Source organism: Chenopodium album, chromosome 25 (assembly GCF_948465745.1).
Source record: "Chenopodium album chromosome 25, dcCheAlbu1.1, whole genome shotgun sequence".
Classification (NCBI taxonomy): domain Eukaryota; kingdom Viridiplantae; phylum Streptophyta; class Magnoliopsida; order Caryophyllales; family Amaranthaceae; genus Chenopodium; species Chenopodium album.
In genome coordinates, this window is record NC_137858.1 from 7,143,916 (window position 1) to 7,169,550 (window position 25,635).

General features: G+C 35.3%; 4 protein-coding genes across 4 annotated transcripts; all 4 read right to left on the minus strand.

Moving 5' to 3' along the window:
- Positions 1 to 529: 529 nt before the first annotated feature.
- LOC145613576 (putative pectinesterase 11) lies at positions 530 to 1,835 on the minus strand. Its single transcript, XM_081668680.1, has 4 exons — positions 1,431 to 1,835; positions 1,131 to 1,319; positions 792 to 1,027; positions 530 to 677 (listed from the first exon to the last, which is right to left on the minus strand). The coding sequence occupies exons 1-4, from the start codon at positions 1,833 to 1,835 to the stop codon at positions 530 to 532; spliced, it is 978 nt and encodes a 325-aa protein (XP_081524806.1).
- Positions 1,836 to 3,890: 2,055 nt separating this feature from the next.
- Positions 3,891 to 5,374, minus strand: LOC145614942 (peroxidase 9-like). Its single transcript, XM_081670019.1, has 4 exons — positions 5,059 to 5,374; positions 4,755 to 4,946; positions 4,457 to 4,622; positions 3,891 to 4,362 (listed from the first exon to the last, which is right to left on the minus strand). The coding sequence occupies exons 1-4, from the start codon at positions 5,332 to 5,334 to the stop codon at positions 3,947 to 3,949; spliced, it is 1,050 nt and encodes a 349-aa protein (XP_081526145.1). The 5' UTR covers positions 5,335 to 5,374; the 3' UTR covers positions 3,891 to 3,946.
- A 7,202-nt stretch (positions 5,375 to 12,576) lies between these two features.
- On the minus strand, positions 12,577 to 18,608 carry LOC145613493 (uncharacterized). The gene is made up of 13 exons (XM_081668609.1): positions 18,118 to 18,608; positions 17,139 to 17,281; positions 16,547 to 16,663; positions 15,956 to 16,070; positions 15,733 to 15,870; positions 15,127 to 15,222; positions 14,914 to 15,027; positions 14,520 to 14,588; positions 14,370 to 14,440; positions 14,202 to 14,295; positions 13,792 to 13,920; positions 13,568 to 13,657; positions 12,577 to 12,880 (listed from the first exon to the last, which is right to left on the minus strand). The coding sequence occupies exons 1-13, from the start codon at positions 18,508 to 18,510 to the stop codon at positions 12,785 to 12,787; spliced, it is 1,665 nt and encodes a 554-aa protein (XP_081524735.1). The 5' UTR covers positions 18,511 to 18,608; the 3' UTR covers positions 12,577 to 12,784.
- Positions 18,609 to 21,108: 2,500 nt separating this feature from the next.
- LOC145614681 (BEL1-like homeodomain protein 11) lies at positions 21,109 to 23,984 on the minus strand. Its single transcript, XM_081669750.1, has 5 exons — positions 23,854 to 23,984; positions 22,247 to 23,461; positions 21,724 to 22,112; positions 21,537 to 21,597; positions 21,109 to 21,445 (listed from the first exon to the last, which is right to left on the minus strand). Exons 2-5 carry the CDS (start codon positions 23,009 to 23,011, stop codon positions 21,311 to 21,313), a joined length of 1,350 nt encoding a protein of 449 aa, XP_081525876.1. The 5' UTR covers positions 23,012 to 23,461; positions 23,854 to 23,984; the 3' UTR covers positions 21,109 to 21,310.
- Between the last annotated feature and the right edge of the window lie 1,651 nt (positions 23,985 to 25,635).

Consider the following 25,635-nt stretch of genomic DNA (forward strand, 5'->3'; position numbering starts at 1 on the left):
CTTTTGGTGGTGAAATATAATTTCGTTTATTAAATGAACCGCATTGAGCCATGATCATAGTTATAAGTCTTATAACTGATCATTTTTTACTTTAGGTATCCAAATTCAAGCACTTTTGGTACATAGTATATTAGTATGAAACTACGAATGTATGATCAATTTATACTGATTTTGGCTCATTGAATTGGCTGGCTATGAATGAAGGATTGTTTTAAAGTATTGCTAATTGCCGCCAATTTTTTTTGTTTAAAGAAAATACGGAGTATCCGTAATAGCTAGTGACAATTTAGGCTTATTTCATTACCATCCAATAAATATAGCCACTACAGGGTAACTGTGTATTACCCCTATCATGTCATTACCTATTTACTTATGTAGTAGTTAAAGATACAACAATTCAAGCGGTATATGTTTCGATGAATCAATTCAATGAAATTATATATATTTAATCAACATAGATATATATACAATCCGCCAAAAAAAAAACCCCTAATACATGTACAATGAAGTAATAATAATTATCAACATATCAGTGTTTGATTCTTGATTTGGCACTAATCATGGTCTTGTTAATAAGGGCAGTGGCTTCTTCATTGCTAAGGTCTTGCGACCACTCGACTCTGTTTGATCTGTTGGCTCCCGGGCCATAACATTTGTATTCACCATAGTACACCGAACTGTTTCAATAAACAAACAATCAAATGAACATTAATCACATAATAAACTGATAATATACACGGGTGTCATTTATTATGTAACATACGGAGTAATTGATAATCAATAATACGCACCTATGTGTTGAGGATTTGCCCCAATCATCCCATCCATTAGGGTTTACCACGTTAGACATGTAACTGTTTACGTAAACAACTCTAGAATAAGGCCCCCATGGTCTTCCCAATGTGCACCCTTTTATACCTGTAATTGTACAATCCACGAAATAAAACCCTGTGTCTTCTTCCGGTTTCATCCTTCGTTGTGCAGTTATTGCTCCACCTATGTCCGAAACTGAATGTATACCACATTTCTACAACAATCCAACAAGAAATTTAATTAATATATATTTGTATGACACAATAGAGAGAATTTAATCAATCAACACATAAGTTGTACATTATAATGTTACATACTTGAAAAAGAGAGGCTGCATTCCCACAAATAAAATCAGTTCCCCCTTCAATATAACAGTTACTATAAAAATGGCTTCCTTGTTCATCCAAAAGCGTATCTTGATAAGAAATAAATTTACATGCCGAAAACTCTGCCCTTTTGCTTGAAACCCTCAAAGCAACTGCTTTTTCCCCCGGTCCATACGTATTCTGTAAGAAATCATCAAAGTCAAATACTTATTAATTTCAAACCCAAGTACATATGATATCACATGGTACAAATAATATATGTGACTATTAATTTCAAAAAAAATAAGAAACCTGTATAGTGAGATATCGAGCCATAAAATCAGAAGCAAAGACGGAGAGGGTAGGAGACGTGTATATATCACCACTATCATCCCATGTGATAGTTGTATTTTCGGCATCTCTTCCGCTAAGCATTATAAAAGGCTTATCTTCGGGTACGGTAACTTTCTCCTTGTACGTTCCCGGTTTGACTAGGATAAGTGTGGTATCTATGTTGTTAGAAGGAATTGCATCAATCGCGCCTTGAATTGTTTTGTAATCGCCTCCGCCTAAATGATCGACGGTTATTAGTCGCTTCCATGTTAACTTCTCCTCCGATGACAAGCGACGAGCATTAGAATTGGTGATGAAGAAGCAACAACATGTAACTACAAAGAACATGATCTTAGGAAAAAAATAATAACTTTGAGTTGCCATTTTTGTTTGAACTAATGGGTGGTTTGTTTGATCGAAATTGTGAAAGATATAATTTGGAAACGAAAATTAAAGAACATAATGTATGATTTGGGAATATTGTTTGTGTATATATAGAGAAAGTAATATGACAATTTCAAGTAACACAATGATTGGGAGACGCCATGTACGTGTACTAATTTTGCTTTTCACATTTAAAGAATGTAATTCATTCAAGTTTTTTCAAATAAAATATATAATTCATAGAAGTTGACCAATTTTATTATACAAATTACGTATGTACGTTACTATTTGCATGCAATTATAAGATATCGGCGTTGGATCGGATATATTCTTATTATAGAGAATTTCGGTCATTCTTTTCATTCATTGAAAATTATTACGGAGTAGAATACAAAATTCTACGATGTAATCTTTCGTAATAGTTGAATCATTTTTACGGTCACAATCTTCTTATTTCATATTCATAGAAAGTCATTTAAATAATAATAACAACAAAGCTTTAGTCATATAATGATTTAAAGTCAGCTAACATGAATTATCATAAGAAATTGTCTAGCATATATATATGTGACTATCAATATGTGACCAGGCCATTATTTGTAGATGGAAGAAATGAGGAATATACATGTATAAAGTATTGTACATTATAAAATAAGTGTAGAATTAATTAACATTATTAGTTATTGGTGCATGAGTAGTTAGTCAAACAAATTGCTATTACATACATGCGGATGAATAACGTACGAATTGCCAGAGTGAAATTCAAATTTCTTAATAATAGCAATTACCACCTTTTATTTTATTTTTTTTGACAATTACCACCTTCTGTTATGTCCATTTTAGCAATTATCACCTTCTATTTTTTTTTTTGAAAATTACCATCTTCTATTTTCAAAAACATAAAAAATTACCACCTTCTTGCCCCGCAACTACCACGTGACGTCATTTTGGGCCCATTCTTTCCCTTTCCTCCCTATTTCCCTCACATTTCTCATTCCTATTTGGTTTCTCATCTCCCCTTTCACTTTTTTCCCCTAAACCACCAATAAGTGTTCGTCATTTTTTATTTGGAGGAGTGAATTGAAGTGTTTTTGATTGTTTGGGGGAAAAGAAGTGAAAGGGGGATGAGAATCGAGTTAGGAATGAAAAATGTGAGGGAAATAGGGAGGAAAGGGAAGGAATGGGCCCAAAATAACATCACGTGGTAGTTGAGGGGCAAGAAGGTGGTAACTTTTGATATTTTTGAAAATAAAAGGTGGTAATTTTCAAAAAAAAAAAAATAGAAGGTGGTAATTGCTAAAATGGACATAACAGAAGGTGGTAATTGTCAAATTTTCCTAATAATAAAATTAAAAAGTGAATATTATTAATATGGTATACTTCCGACCCACTCCTTGCGTGTGTATCTTGATAGCGAATTGGTAAATAACTAAAGACATACAATGGAGATTTTATGTTTTAATTGCACGAGTTAGACTTCATATATCCGCTATTAAAGCATCATCTTGTTTAAGCAAAATGGACGTTTTTCTTTATCTACCCATTTTTGTAAGGAAGCAATCCCTAAACATATAGTATTATCCCTCGTTACCCTTAAAACCAGGTAATTAGTACGTGATTAGTAGTAAGTCAATGTTTTTTATAAAACCCGTTTAAGTATTAGAAGAAGGTGGTTTTTTTTTTTTTTTAATTTAATATAAAACGAAGAGACAAGTTAATTTACTAAAATAACTACAATATTAAATCACGAGTAATAAAGTATAATAAAATAGTTTGTAATTATAAACTAAAGCTACCAAGCTAGAAAGAGATCAATTGATCGAATTGAAGAAGTTTTAATTGATCAATTGCATAAATCTTAAATACAAATATACAATGCATATATATCCCTTAAACCCTTACTATATTGCATAAGAATTTAATTATTACAGGGATTACAACATCAAGCTTACAAACTAACCACAATTTTGTGAAAATAAATCGAACATATATAATAACCATGAATAATCAAACCTTAGTACGGATTCACAATGAACTTGACAAGAACCCAATAAATCACAAATTAAACCCAATAATCATCCTATTTAAAGAGGTAAAAATACTTAAATTAATTAATTAGGGCGACGACAATTCTTCCTAACTTCACCATTAGACCCTAATAGAGGGCTAATCTTTCCCATCTTAACCATGGACTTAGCAAATTGATCAAAGAACAACTCTTCATCTTCGGCATAAGACTTGACCAATTGAGCTAAGTTCGCGTAATTTCCTGAATAAAGTTGTTGATCCGTAAACAAAAGTCCCCTGCCTCCCAAGATAAGTTTGTAGTAAGTGTTATCAAAGGCTCTTGGAGATGCATAATCCAATGGAGTTATGTTGTTGTCACCTCCTGATGAAGGACAAACTGACTTCAATTCATTTAAGTAAGCCTTTTCGAGGCTCAAATCTGGTTGTTGAGTGTTACCACTTTGGCCGTACAACCTTTGCTTAAAACTTGTACACCTCGCCACCCCAATAGTATGTGCTCCTAGTGAATTTAAGAGAAGATGAAATTTAAGTAATCGGGAAAAATTATTTGTGGACAGAGGGAGTATGATTATTTGTATATGTGAAGCTTTTACCTGAGAGCGCGACAAGATCAACTTCATCTAGGCCTTGTTGTTGAAATGATGCAATAAGCTTTTGGGCTGTAAGGATAGGAGGTGGAATAGTTGCATTTGCAAGTAGCATATTTGCTGCTTTTGAGTCCCTTCTTCCTAATGGGACTTCCCAATTAGGTCCTCCACTCTGTTTATCAAAAGCCGAAATTATATTAACAAGTTCATGAAATATAGCATACCATATGAACTTAAAGCAGTTCATTAGAAAGTTACATTTAGCTTATCTATTGTTGTTCTGTTTTATTAGGGAGGGGCTTACCAAGACACTGGCGGCGCGTGCTACCAAGGCCAATATATCAGCACAAGAGACAGTTTCAGGGCATGCTTCTTCTAACCTGGCTTTAATTTCATCAATGACAGTAAAACCTCTCAATGAATTAAGATTTGGCTTAGCCTTTTTCTCACTTACAAATGCCGCACTATCATCTAACAGAATAGAAGCATCACACCCCTGTCGTAAACAAGTTCATCACAAGTCACAACCATGTTATTTACATTATATTGATCATATACCACAAAAGAATATATTATTAGCCTACAATTTTTAAATAAAATGCACAAACCTGAACAAAGCAATCATGAAAGTGAAGCCTAAGCAAAGAAGCAGCCATCCGAGGGTCTTGAGCAACAGCATTTTCCAAGACCGAAGCAATAATGTTGCTCGCTTGAGGGCAAGAGAAGTCATAGAAGTACGGAGACAACGAACTATAGTCGTTCCCACCACCACTACCCCATCCAAAGCCGTACCCATAGCTATAACCCGGGTCTGCTTGAGCAACCATAAAAGGCGATATCAAAGAAAGGAAAGCCATAAACACTAGGTGCATTTTTGAAGCCATGTGTGTTATATGATAAGTTGATCAAACTCTACTAAGATTTTTGAGTGTTGTTGAATTGTTGAATCTAAGGGTACAAGATTGGTTAGTATTTATAGACTAAAAATGTGGTGAAATTATGAAGAAATAAACTAACCACTAAACTCAAGATTTCCTAATTTGATACATGACTTTGTTTATGACTATATCAAAGTGGTTCCTCTGCTCCATTTAGGGTACTAATGTTAGTGCTCTAGTTTTACCTGCTCTAGGGAACATTTTTGGAAGTATTACGAAATTATATAAATTATATTTATACACTAAAGTTTGTATCCTTTGATTCCAATTTCTTAATCTTTTCTCTTTTGCTTTATTTGCCCGTGGTATTGTAGAATACATAAACATATTAAAGTTGATTGACCAACTTTGTACGCTATACTAGTATGTAATTTCAATGTTTAGGATAAGTTCGGTTTTAGTCCCTTGTAAATGGTAATGACATGATATTCAAAGTATCCAAATCAATTTTTTTTTTTTTTTTATCCTGATCATGAGATTTTTTAAATTTAGTTCAACCTGTGTCACGAAAGATACAAAGTTACAACTAGAGAAGTGACAATATTTTTCGGACATCTTTTTACTGCAAACTCTCTATATGTTTATAAATTTTATATGGATAAATTGTTACTAGTGTTGAAGGGCCAGGATTAAGATCAGTTTTTCTTACATGTCAATTACAAAACTAGTATATGGATAAAAGTTTAAAGCTACAAATTTATGTGATGGTAATACACTAATATACATTTACACATAACACATAAGATAATTATAAGGACAAAAAGACCCTAAAAAAGATTTTGACTTTTTTATTAGAGTTTGGTTTGATTTGTTATATTTATGTTAATATTGTATATTTGGCAAGTCTATCTTGTTAGGAGTTTTAGGCAAGTTAGGTATTCCTTTGTATTCGGTATATATTTGTGATTAATGGAATATACAAGGCTAAGCCGTTTTCTCCCATCGTTCTTGAGTTTATCATGGTATCAGGCCTCTCTAATTTCTAGAGATTTTTTTTCGATCCTTGGTTTGTTTTAATTACTTCCGCATATTAATTGTTTGTTTGAGAAAATTAGGCTTCGAATTATTTTTCCAGATTTTTTTTTCTTGCAAATTCGATCAATTTGCTCATAATTAGGGCTCACAAACCCTAATTGGTTTTCTTTTGGGTTCGATTTTCTGATTGGTGCTTCGAGTGAGGTGTCGTTGTTCTTGCGTGGTGCTATCTTTTGTAGTACTGCTTGCGGCGCGTGCTGGAAGTGCGTGCTGTGTGTGCTTGGTTGGTGTGTTGTGCGCTGCAACATTGTGTGTGGTGCGTTGGTGTGTTGCTGCTGTGTGTGGTGCGTGGCAGTAGGTGTGTGGTGCGCTAGTGTGTGCTGCGATCTTTGTGTTGGTGCGTTGCGTGTTGTTGTTTTGCTGCTGTGGTGTTGCGGCAGCTTGGTTAGGCAGCGTGCTTGGTTTAGTTGCGTGTGTGGGTTGTCCAATAGAGTGGCAGCTTTGGTTTGGTATTATTGCTCGTGTGGGCAGAAGGTTCTTGTTCGGTGTTCAGCTTATTCTTTGTTGCGTGGTTGTGAGTAAGCATTGTTCTTTATTTCTTTCAAGGCCGCCATTTTTCTTTGTTGTCTTGCATTGCTTAGTAAGCACTGTGGTTGTGTTCCTTGCTCTTCAAGGCTATTATTATTAATTTATTAGTAGCTATTCTTTGGACTTTATACTTGCAGCTATTTTATTGTTTGGTGGGAGCAAGTTGGATATTTTATTTTGTGAATTGTGGTGGTGCGGTTTGGTTATATATTTTTGGTGGTATTGGTTGTTTGAGCTAGTTTGGTCATTTGTTTGTTTTTTGGTGCGTGTGGTTGGTGCTATCTTTTGGTTTGTGTGTTATTGAGCTGCTTGGTGTTCTCTTTCAATGGGGGCTCAATCTAACCGTATATTTGAGCGTCTTACTGACGCAGATCGTAGTAGTGTTCCTACTATCTCTGAAGAGCAATGGAAAAAACTTTTATCTGTCGTTCAGTGCTCGAGTTCTTCGTCTATTCGCACCTATAATTCTGTCGATTGGCTCATTGATACTGGAGCTTCAAATCATATGTCTGGTAATATCGATTTATTTACTCATTTATCTAATATTTCGTCTCCTGTTGGTTTGCCTAATGGGAAGAGCACTACTGCTACAAAAGAAGGGAGAGTTATTCTGTCTGATAATTTAACTCTTGATAATGTTCTTTTTGTTCCTGCTCTTAAATGCAACTTGTTGTCTGTGTCCCAGTTGTTAGAAAAACAATCATATTCTGTTATGTTCACTGACAAGCTATGCATTATTCAGGATCGCAATATGAGGAACCTGATTGGAGCGGGGGAGCAGTGTGATGGGGTCTATATTTTCCGTCCGGTTCGTGCTCGGAATTCTCGGGCAAACAAAGTGGTAATTTCTGATGCAAGTTAGTTATGGCACAAACGTCTTGGTCATCCATCAATGCAAGTGGTTAGTTCCCTTCCGGGAGTTTCTCATAGTACTCATGCTCATAGTAGTTCTTCTGGTTGTTCGTTTGATTGTGACATTTGTTTTATGGGAAAACAACCCCGTAACTCTTTTCCTTTGAGTACGAATCGAGCATCTGGTATTTTTGATTTGATTCATTGTGATATTTGGGGCCCAAATAAGATTTTGTCTAGTTGTGATGCTCGGTATTTTCTTACCATTGTTGATGATTTTTCGCGTTCTACTTGGGTGTTCTTAATGGTTGGTAAATATGAAGCTGCTCAGTTAGTTCATGAGTTTTGTGCTATGGCTAAGACTCAATTTGGCCGTAAGGTCAAGGTGGTTCGTAGTGATAATGGTCAGGAGTTTCTCAGTTTGGGTTCTTTCTTTGCTAAGAAAGGCATCTTGCATCAAACGTCGTGTGTTGACACGGCTCAGCAGAATGGTCGAGTTGAACGTAAACATCGTCACATTCTAAATGTGGCTCGTGCTCTTCGGTTTCAGGCAAAGTTGCCTAAGTATTTTTGGGGAGAGTGTGTTATGACAGCTGTTCATTTGATTAACAGGACTCCGACTCCTGTACTCAAGGGTAAGACCCCCCATGAATTATTGTTTGGTCAAGTTCCATCTTTTGATAGTCTGCGTGTATTTGGTTGTCTTGCTTATGCCGCAAATCGTCCTCGGATTAAAGACAAGTTTGATTCGCGTTCTCGAAAGTGTATTTTTGTGGGGTATCCTCACGGAAAGAAGGGTTGGCGTCTTTATGATTTAGAGACGAATGAATTTTTTGTGAGTAGAGATGTTCAGTTTTTCGAAGATAAGTTTCCGTATCTTGAGTCACTTCCTGATGAGCGAAGATTATTGTGGGAAAAATATTTTGCAAATCCCCCGGTGTGGGATGATGATGACGATGTGCTTGGGACGCAAATTGGTGTACAAGGAGGGGGGAATGCGCCCGAAAACAGTCTACCCCGCAACCGGGTTGCGGGAGCAGCTGCCCAGCCACAACCAGGCTGCGGAGCAGCCTGCTCACCTCGGTTCTACCCCCCTGGCAGACCTGCCCGCAGGCAGGCTGCGGCAGCCAGGCCCCAGCCGCGACCAGGCTGCGGAACAGGCTGGTAAAACAGCAGCCCCGCAGCAGCAGGCCGCGGGTAGGCTGCGGCAGCAGTCCTCCAGCCACAGGCAGGTCGTGGAGGCTGCTGCCCCCTCTTCTTCTTCGCCGGCTTCTTCTTCTTCTTCGCCTCATGACGCAGATTGCCTTCAAGCTTCGGGTTGTGTGCCTCATACACAAAGTACTCTAGTTTGTTCTAGTAGTGTTCCGTAGCGTGAGATAGTTGATGAAAATATTTTAAATAATCCGGACTTGAGGGGGAGTTTGTCGGATAATTTGGGTCGTGGTCATCGTGTAAAACGGCCTCCTTCGTGGCATCGGAACTATGTCACTCATACTATCATCTCTGAAACTATAGACCCCTCTACATCAACTGTCGACCCTCCTTAATCACATTCCTCAGGTAAACCTTTCCCTATAGCTTGTCATGTTGCATATAATCGTTTTTCTAACAGACACAGGTGTTTTTTGGCGACGATCACTAAGGGAAAGGAACCGTCTTCATTCAAAGAGGCGGTTAAAGACGTCGGTTGGCAAGAGGGCCATTGGTTGTGGTTGGGTGTACAAAATCAAGTACACAGACAAGTCAAAGGTCGAACGTCTCAAGGCTCGTTTGGTTGTTCGTGGCAACCGTCAGGTTGAAGGTGTTGATTATAATGAGACGTTCGCTCCAGTTGCAAAGATGACTACGGTACGTGTTTTGTTGTCTGTTGCAGTTTCTTTGAATTGGGAGTTACATCAGATGGATGTTCATAATGCTTTTCTTCATGGTGATTTAGAAGAAGTATATATGCAATTACCTCCAGGGTACGGTACTTCGACACCTGGCAAAGTTTTCAGGTTGGATAAATCTTTATACGGCTTGAAACAAGCCCCGAGACAGTGGTTTGCTAAACTGTCAAGTGCTCTGCGAGGTTTTGGGTTTAAAAACTCATATGCTGATTACTCTCTATTTAGCTATGTACAGGGCAGTGTCTCTTTACATGTTCTTGTCTATGTCGATGATTTGATTATTGCAGGCAACTCTCATGATGCCATTGTTCGTTTTAAAGCCTATTTGAGCAAATGCTTCTATATGAAGGATTTGGGTTTGCTTAAGTATTTCTTAGGCATTGAGGTTGCTCGGAGTCCCGATGGCATCTTTCTTTCACAACGAAAGTATGCTCTTGATATTTTGACTGAGGCAGGAATGTTGGGTTTTAAACCCATTGATACTCCGATGGAGCAGAATCATCATCTTGCACATGCTTCCGGTGAGCCGTTTGCTCATCCGGAACAGTATCGTCGTTTGGTTGGTCGTTTGGTTTACTTGTCGGTCACTCGACCGGAGTTGAGTTATTCAGTGCATGTTTTGGCACAGTTTTTGAGTGTTCCACAGGTTTCTCATTGGGATGCGGCCATTCGTGTCTTGCGCTATCTTAAGGGTAGTCCGGGACAAGGTATTTTGTTGCGACCTACGACAGATTTACGCTTGACGGCGTTTTGTGATAGTGATTGGGCGGCATGCCCGTTGAGTCGGCGTTCCTTGTCAGGTTATTTTGTTTTCTTAGGTCGTTCCCCTGTTTCGTGGAAGACTAAGAAACAGCCCACTGTAGCCACATCCTCATCTAAAGCCGAATACAGGTCTATGTCACTCACTTCTCGTGAGTTAAAATGGTTGAAAATGTTGTTGTTTATTCTTGGTGTTAAGCATTCAAAGCCTATGCAGTTGTTTTGTGATAATCAGTCGGCTTTGCATATAGCCAAGAATCCGGTATTTCATGAGCGTACGAAGCATATAGAGGTAGATTGTCATTTTGTTCGTGATGAGTTGATAAACGGTAATATTTCTACCTCATATGTTCCGACAGGTCATCAGTTGGCAGATATTCTCACCAAGGCTCTTGGACGGCAACAGTTTGGTTTCCTTTTACGCAAGTTGGGCATTCGTGATTTACATGCTCCAACTTGAGGGGGAGTATTAGAGTTTGGTTTGATTTGTTATATTTATGTTAATATTGTATATTTGGCAAGTCTATCTTGTTAGGAGTTTTAGGCAAGTTAGGTATTCCTTTGTATTCGGTATATATTTGTGATTAATGGAATATACAAGGCTAAGCTGTTTTCTCCCATCGTTCTTGAGTTTATCATTTTTTTTTAAAAGTCATTACCGCATTTTTAAAGGTGGAAATATTTTGTCACATTCGTTGCAGCAAATAATAATTAGGGAGTAGCATATAACAGAAAACCTATGAAAAATTAATGTAACAGAATAAATTGCTTTAGAGTTAAGGCAACATAATCACCTTTAAAATAAATGACAACACAAATTAAGTCAAAAGCAGCCTATGATTGGGTTAGCTCAATATTGTAGGCTATATATTTGTAATTTCTAGCTGGAATTTTGGATAAGATAATGATTACTTGATAATTGCATAATTAGTGGACTACTTTCACCTGCTCTAGTAATGTGATTAGTGAACTGATTATGAGGCTACTACTTTTAAACTTTGTTTGATTGGGGAATATAAATTTAATGGGAAAATGATCTTAGACTTAGTTTAGCCAAGACAACCTTATAGAATCATTATTCATCAAGTTCGATCACTAATAAGGTCTTGGGCTAGTGATTAAAAATGGAGATATGGTTAGTATATGAAAGTGTTTTAACTCAATCCAGGCCAAGATGTCAACTGAGATGCAAACTAAATGTAAATTTATCGTGGTATGTATCAGATTGAGAAGCTTATCAAAACACATGCTCCACCTTTAGAGTTGGAGCCGTGCCATGTTTAGTTTCTACTTAGTTTTATCTTTGATGTTTCGGGTCTAGCCCTTTTTTGCTCCCAAGAAAAATGGCATGGAACTTGTTAAATTTGGTTTTTAGGCTTTTGGCTAAATTCATATAAGAGTTGGAAACTCGATTACAATTGATACGTGCATGATAAAGCAGCAACTTTACACGAAACAAGAATAGTACAAAGCATTATTAAGGTAAGCATATAACGCTTGTGTGCATAGCCTTTAATCAAGGGAACAAAACAACTAGTTGGGAAAGGTCAAGTATAAGACATTGTATACATCACCATGAGGCACGATATGGACCAATGAAGTCGTGACGGATCTAAAAAAATATTTAGCAGGGCCAAAAATAATATGTTGTATATGCTAGAAATTCAGTTAAATATTCAGTTAAATCATACGAACTACAAATTTACTTTTGTGTCCTCGCGGACAATTTATGCATGTACAATGTATCACTTCTCGGTCAAGTGTTAACAACTTTCAAGTTTTCAACCCCATGTATGTCATCTCACATGCCTAGATTATCTAGATAGAATAGCATAATCCCACAAAAGCTTTCACAAGTAACTGATCGTTGAAATTTGCTGCACAAGTAAACTTTCAGTGTTTACGCGTTGACTTATTCAACAACAATCTTGATTCTTCAGAGTTACCAAGTGATATCATGCAGCAAAACATACAAGAACAACTTAATAATACCAACAATAATAGAGCAACAAAGTCTAAGGGGGGACCGAAGTTGGTTAAAAGGATATGATTCAGCAATAATGATGTTAAACTTTCAAAATGTGAAAGAGATTTATGCACGAGCGAGGGACAGTTTCGAGAGAGATTAGTTACTAATAGTTGGCTTAGTATTGATTAGAAGCGTGATTGCATATGGTTATTATGTACACTACAGATGAACTATGTACAGAGTAAGATACACAAGCTCTTGATCTAAAGTGTCAAAATATAGCATCACAGTACTCACAGCTTCTGTTAACAATATACTCCTGGATTTATTGTGTACAATCTGGCAGGCCGTGTATTTGCTGAATCTACAGTGATGCAACCAATTGTCTCATCGGTGTAAGGAGCCTTGCTAAGCGAAGTGGTACATATGCTTTGACCAACGTCCCATTCTCCGTATAATCCTGAAAGTAGAGAACATGTATAAGAGATTGAGACTCAAACAGCATCTGTTCACTTTGAATCTGATGTTAACAGTTGGTAAAATAAGAAAAGGAAATGATTCAGTGATACACATACATCGACAGGGGACACAGTTGTTGAGCTGCATAAGTGTTAACTTCCCAGGCAAAAAGTTTTAAATGGATGATTAAGCAGTTCATAAAGAACCAAACATTCAAGCATGGGTGGCAAACAAGTCATTTGGATCAGAATTGGTTGGACAAACATTCAAGCAATGCATCTTTGGTTCAAACTTGGGTTGGTTCAAGAATCAGGACTATGGTCATAGCTTATTTTGAAATTTACAGTTTATTTTTCGGGATGGTTTGGGTTGGGTTAATTTTAGATTCAGATCAAAGCATAGACAATGTGATTATGGGTTACAGGTTAGAATAGGTCAGGGTGATTCAACTCATGTTTAACGAACGTGTCAATTTCAACAACTCTGCTCAAGATTGCAGGACAATATGTGTAACAAGGAATATCTAGTCCAATTCATAGCGTTCTTTCAAAATGCCAAGTTTACAGCAACCAACAGTTAATACAGATTATTTAGGTAAGTTGTGATGTAAATCTTTAACAAATTTAGGAATTTTCTATCTGAAATGCACGGGGAAAAAAAAAATAGACCCAAGGAGAGATTAACTCACAGTTCTTTCTACCATTCCAATTTGATGTATGCTACTGAGAAGTTCTCCTTTGTCAAAAGGAACCAGTGCTTCAACCCACACCATAGAATCCTGTCACAGAAACACGATCTGGTTAAAGCAAAGCATTGAAGTTGTGAATAGAACTTGGTACATATATTTTGGAATTAGGGTTAGAAGGTATGATAGCTTGCATTGGCATTACACAGTATAGATATAGAAGTTACCTTCAGCTTTTCCTGAATGGCATTGCAAAATTCATCAAGTCCATCACCATTCAAAGCAGATAAACAGACAACATTCCCTCGTCTCTTTGCTTCTGCCTTAATTTTCTCTGGATCACTCACCTTATCAACCTGACATAAGCAGTAAATAAAGTTATACTGCAGATACAGCTTAAGATAACATTCACCTTCTCAGAAATGCAACTTCAAGCTAGTAATCATGAAATGGAAAGTTCAAACTGTATTGGTACATATGAATATATTAAGAGGCAAGTAGGCTACTTACGGCCTTTCATTAAGAATGTTCTAGTACAATAATTTAGATCGCTGCATCTCTCCAAAGGATACATGGACTTGAGAAGAAAAAATTGCAGAAAATTTTCGGATTTTAAAGTGCTTATCTCAATAAATACCTTGTTCCAAATAATTAATATCGGAATTAGCGACACATCCAATTCTGACAGAACTTTATCCACGGCATCAATTTGTTGCTCGGCCAAAGGGTGACTGAAATCAGAAGCATCCGAATGAGATGATGTGGGAAAGACGAATTAAATCTAAACCTGAGTATCAATTGATACCTAATGTCCACCACATGCACTAAAAGTGATGATTCAGATATTTCCTCCAATGTGGCTCTGAATGCAGCAACCTGCAACAAACAGCTTACAGAATTTAATCAAACCAACCAAAGTTCAAAACATACATCAAACTGCTGGAAGAGGATTTACCAGGGTAGTTGGTAGCTTTTGAATGAATCCGACAGTATCAGTTAAGAGAAATTCCTTCCCATTCTTCATCTAAAAACAAGAAAAAGGAATTTAAATTACAGAAAGTTAATATAATATAAGATAAGATTTCACTTTCATTCACTTAAAACAACGATAAGCTCTAAAGTATAAACAATGCACTTTTCTGAAATAACCATCTCAAGAAAACTCTATTTAGCTAGAGTTTTCCATCTTCAAACAATTGAAAGTCTGAAAAAATGACTTGATGTTCATTGCATGAAGTTAACTAACCAAACTACAATATGCTGAATTTAGATAATTAGTACACGTGCCAACTTCTAATTGACAGTTTTTGCTCAGATGAAAGAGGAAAATAAATGGTCAACACACTCACCTGCACCCTTCTGGTTGTTGGATCAAGTGTAGCAAACAATCGATCCTCAGCAAGCACGTTTGCACCAGTCAATTGATTTAACAACGTACTCTTTCCAGCATTTGTATATCCTACCTTAGTTTTTCAATAAATGTAAGTTTCATCATTATCGCTGAACAGAGATATTCAGAATTAAATGCTAATACAATTGTTTCAAGGTAAGCATCAACTTACTAAAGATACAACTGGAATAGGCACTGAAACACGACGATTGCGATACAGCTTTCGATGACGCCTAACAGATTCCAGCTCTTTTTTCAGAACACCAATCTACCAGGAAATGATCACCAGAAAGACAAGAAAAAAGTACATGGTCAGCATCCAGACAAAACAGATGATGGAAGTGAAAAAAATAATAAAAAAAAAGAAGCATTGACAATTTTTTAAGCTTTTTCTTGTTATAATCATCAACGGTATTTTTGTCCACTGATCCAAAGCTAGATCAAAGAAAGAGTAATACACTAATACTTGTATAATCATGTAATTTACTAAATATGGAAACAAACTAAAGGAGGTACCGTGGAGAATGTAATTGGTTGTTCTAGGTGGTCATGGGAATATATGTACCTTTTAAGTCTTGAACATTCAGGTTGAACATTTACACCAGATTACACAAAATTGATTGCCATCTTTTCAGTTATAATATACACTAAATGAATTACAAATTAATTACTTGAAGCAAAAAGAGCAAAAGTCACTCAAAAGGCCAGATTAGAAGTTCTGATCACACAACCACTAAAATATAAACACTTCGGAAGTGATTGTTAAAATCCCACTTACTTGGTCTCGTAGAATACGCTTGTCCACTTCAATTTGTTTCTCACCCATACCTTTCACCCTCCCTCCTGCTTGACGCTCTAAATGACTCCACATTCTTGTCAGCCGTGGTAATTGATATTCCATTTGAGCCAGTGCAACCTTAGAGTGAAGCATTGAAGTTTTCCTAATCAGCACAGATGCCCATATAATTTCTTTTCATACTTAAGCGTATTAAAATATATACCTGTAAAGCAGCTTCATGAGTCGCTGCTCTCTGGTTGAAAATATCCAGAATAAGTGCAGTCCTATCACAGACTCTAACATCTTTTCCAAATACTTTCTCCAAATTACGCAATTGCCTGCAATAGGTTCACATTCAGGACCAACTGACCAGATAACTCCGTAACTACAAAGACTACAATACCAGCAACGTTTATGCCCATTATGACATTACAATTACACATTTTTCTTAATAGAAAGCAATTTAGTCAATAAGAATCCAACTCTCAAAAAACCTCGATAATTGGTAAAGATAAGTTAAAAATCTTCCATCCATTATAGCTTAGTAATCCAACCTTGTATACAGAGATTAGGAGATCGATTCAATAATGAGGTAAGAGTATTCTGACAGAATGCTTCTGCTAGTTATTACCATTTAAAAGTACCCTCACGTCCCTCAGAGACCTTCAATAGAAAGTTTACAAGTTCATATGCATATGATGTATCTCACAATCAACTATAAACATATATGAGATTATGAGTAGATGTCGATAGCTAGACGACACACGTACACCAACTGTCAGTTCCTCAAATAAAAAAAGTGTTTCATTCTTACCCTGGTGAAAGCTCATCATCAAATATCACTGTTTCAACATCAAATGCATGAATTGCATTCTTGATCTCAGAAACCTTGCCTGAGCCAATATATGTTCTTGGATTTGGAGCAGCAAGCCTAGATCATACAGCAGGTATTGATGTTATTTAACCTGTAGGCCAGCAGTTCTCACAAAATAACAGCAAAGGATATATGGATTTGATAGAAGATGTATGTGAACAAAATAAAAGATGACCACATGACAACTCATAAGTCATTTCACAGTGGGATTATTAATCTAATTATGGCTCAGAATAGATGTGCTTTCACTTACAAGGAGTTACAACGGCTACAAAATAAACTCACCACAATGCTTGAACTTGAATTCAGATGGTTATATTGTCATTTGATGCAATACTCCCTATACAATCCTCCAACCCTGCCCCAACTTTGACAGACACACAGAGGTACAAAACCAGTCGACTGGAAGGTATAGGGTATACACAGACAATATAAATCTCCAAATGAACTAATTATTCTGTCCTAAGAAATTGCAGTGCCCAAACTAGGCCATAGCCACATTATACAATCGACAAACCCACGATATACTCACTTTTGATAAGTAGAGCCAACAACCTGAAGACCTGCTGTGTCAGCTAGCTGAGCCAATTCTTTCAGAGATTCTTCTATTCCAAAAGAATCCACTTTAACACCTTTTTGCTCCACACCCACAAGATAAGCTTTTTCAGCAAGAACCTGACATTGTAATATTAGGCCACTTAACTTATTCTCCCAAGAGCCTCAAGCAAAGGCAGAGGGTGCATAAATAAGACAACAGTCAATCAATAGCAGTATAACACAAACTTTAAAATGCTTAGCAACGAGTTGCGTATTCTTTTCTGCATGGTTAACATACCAACCAGAATAACCTAAGCATTAGAAACAGTGATCCTATGCTCAAGTGCTCAACTACAACAGAATGCCATTTATGCATATATATCATAATACATCATCACTACGATTTCTCTTATGAGACTATATCTAGTATCTACAATGAGGTAAACGGTAGACAAAATTTCATTTAGATAATCTGTTAAGAGGTTCTACTAGGGATGGTTTTCCTAAATTTGATCATTAAACTAATAATAACACCCCCCCCCTCTCTTCAAACAAACCTTAAACAATCTTCTAAAGTTCTCTGCCATACATACACCATAGAAATTCTACATACAGATGGTACCCTTGATGCAGTGTTGCATACCATTAGTACTTACATACAATTGATCAAATCAACAATCAGAATTCTTACATTAGCTGTGGTTCAATACTTCACGGCCATTATGTAACAAAGGACAATAATGTAAACGGGATTCGATAAAAGGGCTCAGGTTTCACCCCACAACCTTATTCACATGTTACACTCCAAACATAAGCTCTCTACATCCCTAATTTCAAACAGCAATTCAAAATACTAGTATAAACATGTAAAGAACAAAAGAGAAAAGGATATCTCATCAAGTTCATAACTAAAACATTCAATTTAACATCAAATCAAAATTAAATTAAACAACAGAATAAGAAAAGGGAATGACCTCCTTTCCATTTCTGAGCTTAAAGCGACGTTCTTCCTCCTCTACCTCTTCTTGTTCCCTCTTACTCTCTCCATTAATAGAAAATGGAACTGGGTCTTCAAAATCATCCTCAAAATCGCCAATTATCTCCTCAATTTCTCCACTTTCTTGTTCATCTGGGGTAACAGGGGAGAGAATCTGATCCACACCATGATTAATTTGGAGGGAATTCACACAAATTAAATTCTTGGGGTTCTTATGTTGATGGGATTCTAAGCAATTTCTTGAGTTTGAAGTAGATTTTCGAAATGGGAAGGATTGAAATTGAAGTGGGCATAAATTATGGGATTGAGAATTTTGAAAAGAAGATGAAGTTTTTGTGCTAATTATCCAACAGAAGCTGCTTGAACTCATCTCTTACTGATACTTGTATTTCGCAATGGATAATGAATACTTCGTATTTTTTTTTGTGTGTTTTAAATATGATATTCCTTTTTGGGTGAGTCTGGTCTTGGACTCTTGGTAATTGGTATGAACAAAATTTGCAAATGATTACTTAAACACTTGGTACTTGTGTTAATCTTATTCGCTAATTCCCTATTTTACCCCAATTTCTAAGGAACAAAATAAATATGGATGCATTATACTTGCGTATTTCTAATATTACTTATATGTTCTTTCATTTTATATAGGTCATCCTTAAAAGATTGTCCATATTATAAATGTTGACAAACAACGCAAACTTTACTATCCCAAATTCCACCTCTTTTCTTTCTCATAAATTTCACTTAATTGAAATTTACAAGTACTCAAATACAATAAAATTACAAGGCAAATAATTAGAGACTGAGGGTATGTATACTATGAGATGATTATTAATGAGTTTGAGTGTTCCATAAGGAAATTGGGATGAAGTAGCATAAAATGCAAAGTGAAACTCATCAACCTATCAAAATATCAAGATAAGCAAAATATGACTTGGATTTTAACTTTTAGGTCCAAAATAGTTGAATTTATTTGAAAAGTGAATGTTTGCGACTCTCTGTAGTTTAACTTAATTTTTATCTTTTAAAGTTGATAATTCTACACAATATGAATGTTTAGTAACTTGTTTCTACTACAATTAATCTTATACAATCTTCACATAATCGCAGAACTATCTCATGCCAAATTGCCAACATGTCCTTCATGAAGAAGATAATGGATACATTGTCAAATTATAGCAAACCTAATGCATAGAAAACACTAGACATTGGCTGTAGCTTACTAGCTTATGCTTCTACATAAACCATGCGTCCATGCATAGCCATTTCAAGCCCAATAAAACAAAACATCATCTCATTGATCTTCGAATCTACTCCTTCAATCCCCTTTTGTTTGTACCATGAGTCCACTTTTTGTAAAAGCTTTTTGGGTCAAATGATACAAACAATAAGGGATAAAGGGAGTTATAATAAATGTTGGAGAATTTAGAGTATTTAGTTGATTATTATTCATGTTATGTTAAGTTTAAGTCATTTGGTTAAGGTGTCATGACTTAGACACATATGATTAAGGTAGTAGTATACAACTAATCAAGAGAAAAGATTTCAGTTTCGGTTTCTCTTGCATTAGTATGGTAGTTTCTTGATGCATTATAAATTGTGTATCAATTGATGACTAATTATGCATTGTTTAATACATGTCTTAATACATTGTTTAAGACATGTTTTAATGCATTGCTTTAGTTTCATATCTCTTGATAACATTTTGCCGGTTAATGCATTGTTATTACTTAATGCATGTCTTAATGCATTGTTTAATGCATCTTTTAACATTTGGTGTTTGATGCGTTGATTTTGTATGTCTTAATACATTATTCAATGCTTAACTTAAAGCATTGTTTAATGTATGGCTTAATGCATTGTTACGTTTATTACGTTTGAAAATGCAATGACATACTAAGCTACTATCTTATATATATGAGAAACTCCTCATATGATGAATGAAGGTTGAGAGATGAAATATAATTTCTATCTTATCAATTTGGCATAGAGAGTTGTTATCAGTTGTTCATTTTCACAAAATCACAAACACTTTTATACATTGAATTGCTATCATCCTACAAGTGATAGTAATTGTTCTTCGTTGTATCTCCTGAGTAATTTCCGTGATACCCGGTTGTAGTATAGGGTCGAAATTATACTTTTGGGAAAGTGATCTCGTTCATGCCTCGAAGGTTTTTCCAATAATTTCATTTCCATTCTTTGTGACCCTTGTTTACTAGAAAATCCCCAACAATAAAGAGCGGCCCAAATTGTGGAGTCTCCAACACTTGGTATGAACTAAAAGGCCATGGATTTGCAGTTGCACGGGTCTTTATACTCCACACCCTCAATTCCCCAAGTTATGGTTGGCTGAAAATAATTTTTTAGAGTGTACGAGAGACTAAAGTGTGGTTATTTGATATTACGGTACGAGACATACTCGACACAACACCCAAAGAAGAAATAAGCGAATTTTAATTGGACGGAAGGAGTAGCAAACTTTGGTGCTATAATCATACAAGTTGAAGAGTCTTTTTGAATTTTGACGTAATAATTGACGAGGACCAACTTCCACAATTATTTGAAGCATCAATTCGTAGGATGTCCATATATTATCTATCTATATCACCCCAAATCTTGTTGGTGCCTGCAGCCGTAGGTCAAGTGCAATATGTAGACCCATTTCCACAGCTCACATGCCCATAGTCTTCCTATTTTTAGGACCCGTACCGACCCTACTTGCTTTAAAAATTCATCAATCATCTAACCCTTTTGACTTGGGCGTGCAATTAACGGTTAACCATTATCCAAACCATTTTACTATCAAGTGGTCGGGTTCACTTAAACCCGTACTACTCAACATAGATCCGCCCCTACTCCAGGGTCGATATCTAGATATTCTTTCAAAGAAGAGCATTTTTTTTTACATTACATAAATTGGTAAAAAGAAATGATTTAAGGACTGCAAAGCTTCATTTACTCTAAGATTAACTACAAAACTAGAAGATTAGTACAAAAATCGATCGAATCACATAAAGATGATCAATATGCTCTAAAATTCAGCTAAACTAATGCATCAAACTAATGCATCTAATAATGTACTACTTCATACATTTACAAAAAAAAGTGGTTTTACTTTGCATAAAACTAACCAATTTCAAGTTCAATAATAACAAATCATCATCAATTCATTGATCTTCTGTTTTATCAGTCTGACCTTCCCCTGAAGAATCTACTGAAGAGTCCCCAAATTCTTCTTTGTACATTTCTTCAATCATTGGCTTCCACAATCTAACCCTTGCATTAATAAACCAATTCGAAACCTACAGAAAACAACATAAACCCATCAGCATAACTCATGAAAGTATTAGTTACATACTCGAATTTGGCAAATCGAAAATCGATTCTTTTTACTTGATTCTTTGTAAGGCCAGTTTGTGATGCTAAGGTTAACTTCTCTGAGTCATTTGGGTATCTGCAGAAACAAACAGTTTCCTAAGTAACATCATCATACATGATACAATTTGAAGAGTTTTCCCGAAATCTAACAATACATGTTACATATCACATGAAAGACAAATTAGTCTTCTAATGGACTTACGGATGAAGGAAATGCTCGAAAAGCCAAGCACGTAAAATGGCCACCGAGGTCTCAGGGAGGCCTCGAATAGGCCGCCATGCTTGTCGATGAGCTCCTTGTATTAGCCCAATCTGTTGGAGTGACATCCTGCTATTGCTATTCCGACCATCTCGGTCTAATAAACTCAAATGGGACAACCCACTTCCAATCTTAGGTAAATCAGGTGAAATTTTTTTCCTAGTAACCTTAATTTGAGTTACTATGGCATCTCTTAGGCTACAAAAATGCCTTGACATTGCCTGAAAGGCTAATGCAGTGTAACATTTCGCAGCGCCGTCTCCTGCAATCATCTCAAATGATGAAATTAAATCTTCCATTCTTTGAAAATACTCATCATATCTCCCTTCAACCTAGACCAAAATCAATCAAAATTCAGCATTTCAGCATATTGTTATGTCTGTAACACATATATTTGGCAAAATTCAGTAAATTACAGCATTATAACATACTGTAATGTACTTCAGAAATTGTCAGAATGACCAACCTGTTCTAGTAAAGTAATCAGCTTGGAAAATTTGATCTGAAGGTCATGTTTATCAGCTGATAAAAACCCATTACTCATCAATTCAGCTCTCAATTCAGAACAGAGTCCTCTGCTACACATAAACAACCTCTTAACATCGTTTAATTCAATGTCTTTGCTCCCGAGATCGATTACCTCTTCGAGCATTGATTGTGCAGGCTTCAGATACATCGAATTACTGACAGAAAATGCAGTAAAAGAGGAATTTCCCATGAAAGAATAGTCCCCTGGGTTACAATTTTCTTGATCACCAGAAGAACTAACTAAGTTACTGTAAGCCTGTTGCATAAGCTCTGAAGTAAAGGTTCTTTGCCTGTATTGAGGACTATGAAGTACTTGAGAACCGAGCGAAAGTGAAAGCCTATTCGAGCCGTGGGTGGCCTCATTTGGAGCTCCAAGAAGGTCCATGAGATGCCTAGTATGACCCATATCAGAATGATCATCAGGGTGTACTACTACTGATGAATGATCATGAACAAGGTTAATTGATCTTGACATTCTTTCTTCAAGAGACTGAATCGTTGGAAAATGGGTATTACCAAGAGATTGATGATCTGAAAATGGGTTACTTGAATTGACCCTTATAATATCAGAATTATAAGAATCATCAAAATGTGGGTTCTCATATTTATCAAAAAGGGGTTGAGAAGAAATTGGGTTTGAGATTAAAAAGTGGTGTAAACTACTTGATGAAGTAGGGTTTGTTTGTGTTTCTTGTGAAACCATATTTTTAACTCCCCTAAAAAAAAAGTGGGTTTTTTTAGCAAATTTTTTTAAAGTGATATAAAGCTTTCATACAAGAGAATTGCTAAAAACATCAAAATGTCAGCTTCATGAAAGATTCTACAAGGAAAGAACCAAATCTGAAGAGCAAAAATTGGAAGGAAGAAGAGAAGCTGATCATAAGTGGGAATCTAACTTTGCCCACTTTTGCTTTGTGGGGTCTCAATAAAAAATTCTCCTTTTTTTGGGATTTTTGAGAATTTTGGGAATAAATTATACTGTAATAAATAAGGATTTAAAAAAAAAGCTTGGTTTGATTTTCATCCAAAAAAAATTAAAATTAGGATGAAAATGACATAAAAATAGTTGGATGAATGATGATAAGTTGTAACAAAAGATGATCTAATGGGTAAGACCCTAAAGATATCATCAGAGAAGAAACTGTACTAAAACCTGCAATAGTAAGCAGCAGACAGTTGGAATAGTGAACAGTCAAGTAAGAAACATCAACAATAATACAGTATGCAGCAAATATAAAAAGAAAAGTACAAGTACCAAAATCTAAACCCCCACTAATAAATACTCATATAAAAAGTGCAACAACTAATCAATTTTTACAATAAATACTTCAATAGCAATCAGAAAATCAGATAATGAATTTCTGAAACAAAGGGCATTAATAAGTTTCAATGAATGTTGTTCACAAAACAAGGAATTTCCTGTCAGTTTTAACTAAAACCCTGAATTTTTTATATAACACCTTTAAAATGGTAAAACAAAATCTAAAATTTAATCAAACTTCATTATAATTGGTAATTTAGTATAATTGTTATGCAAGAACATACCTTTAGGGTTCATAACAGCAAAAGACACAATCTTTTTTCTCTCTCCTTGTATAAACTCTATACAAACCATACAAAGAAAGAAGCTTTTTATACAAGGGAGTAATTTGTTTTTATTTTTATATAAAAAGTTAAAAAAAAATTATTAAAAAAAGGCTAAGAAATTAGACCTGTACAAGTTCTCTAAAAAAGCAAAGCTAAAAAAACTAGACCAAGTGGAAAAATAAAGAAATTTGACAATGACAGATAAAAAAAAGTCCCTAATTTTAATTTTAATATTTTATTTTTTTGAATTTTTTTTTACTGACTACAAAAAAACAAGGGATCCTGCTTCTTCTGTTGCTGTATATTCACAGCCCCTGCAATTTCATTTCTTTGGGAGACTCAAAAGCAAAAACTCTGTTTTCTCTCTCTATTTTTCCTTCTGTGATTCTCTCTCTAGCCCAAATTAAGCATGAAAAAGATTGTATTTTTTTTTTTTCCAGTTTTTTGGAGTTTTTCATTTCAATTACATTGAATTCTAGTAGTAGTACCATATTTATTCTATGAAACAGGGAAAGAGAAAAGAAAAGTAGGCTATCTTTTAACACACTCAGAATTTTTAGCCTTTTAGATTGTCTGTTTATGTGAGTCTGTACCCTCCTCTTAGAATATCCTACTTTAATTTTTTGATAACACATGCAAGTAATGCATCCATGAAGATGGTAATAAATGATGATTTGGGTAATTAAGTGTATTTTTGTATATAGTATATTGGGTCATTATGATAAATATTTATCTATTTGTAAAGAAAATGTCTTTGTTTTTTTTTTTTGCTTATTGCATAATCTAGTAAATAACTTCACTTAATTAATTTTCATGTAACATAGTAATGACATACGGAGTACAATGTAACCTTTATATAAAAATCTTCATCATTATTTCATGTAACATAGTGATGAAATATGATGTAACATTTACCAAAAAAGAAACAAACACAACCCATCATTCAGTGTTATATAAGGTTTAATATCTCAACTTTACATGTGTTTACATAAACCAAATGACTATTTTTAGCAACATCTTTTTTTTACTTCGCCTTTCGGTAATACTCTTTAGAACATGCTTATTATATGCTATTTAGCTATTACAAAAAACTTACTAAAGTAATCCAAAGATAAACACCCCCAAAAGAATTTTTTTTTTTTTTTTTACTAATCATAGCAGAAAATTAAGAAATCATAATAATACAATAATAATAATAGAGTAAGAATCTTAAGGTGAAGAAAGAAAGAGATTGGTTGGTTACAATAGGGAAGATGGCATAGAGTCTAGATTTGTTTCTAGGTAAGATGGTAGGGGAGTCTGGTACTCTGCTAGGAACTTGTTTTTGTAATCATTACCATTTTTGTTCCTATTCCTTCATCCCAGTTGTCACTCTCTTAATACACCCAAATTCTTTTTTATTTTTTTTGGTTTTTCATGAAATAAAAGGGTCCCACAATTCTCTGATTAAAGAAGGGTAGGTTCTTTCTTTCTGCATAAAATTTTAAACAATGTTTCATCAGAAAAAATATAAATATCTGAAATTCTGAATCAAAAACATTCTTACTCAAATCTGATGATAATTTTGCATTGTATTGGTAAAAGTTAAATCTGGGTTAAAAAAAATGTTTGTTTGATAGATTTTTTACCCCTATGAAAGTTTCTGAAAATTTGGGCTGCTGCTGTAAAATTCTGGTGCAATAGAATCCCTAAGCAGATACTGCTTTAACTGCATTATTACTGCTATATTTTATGTTACAG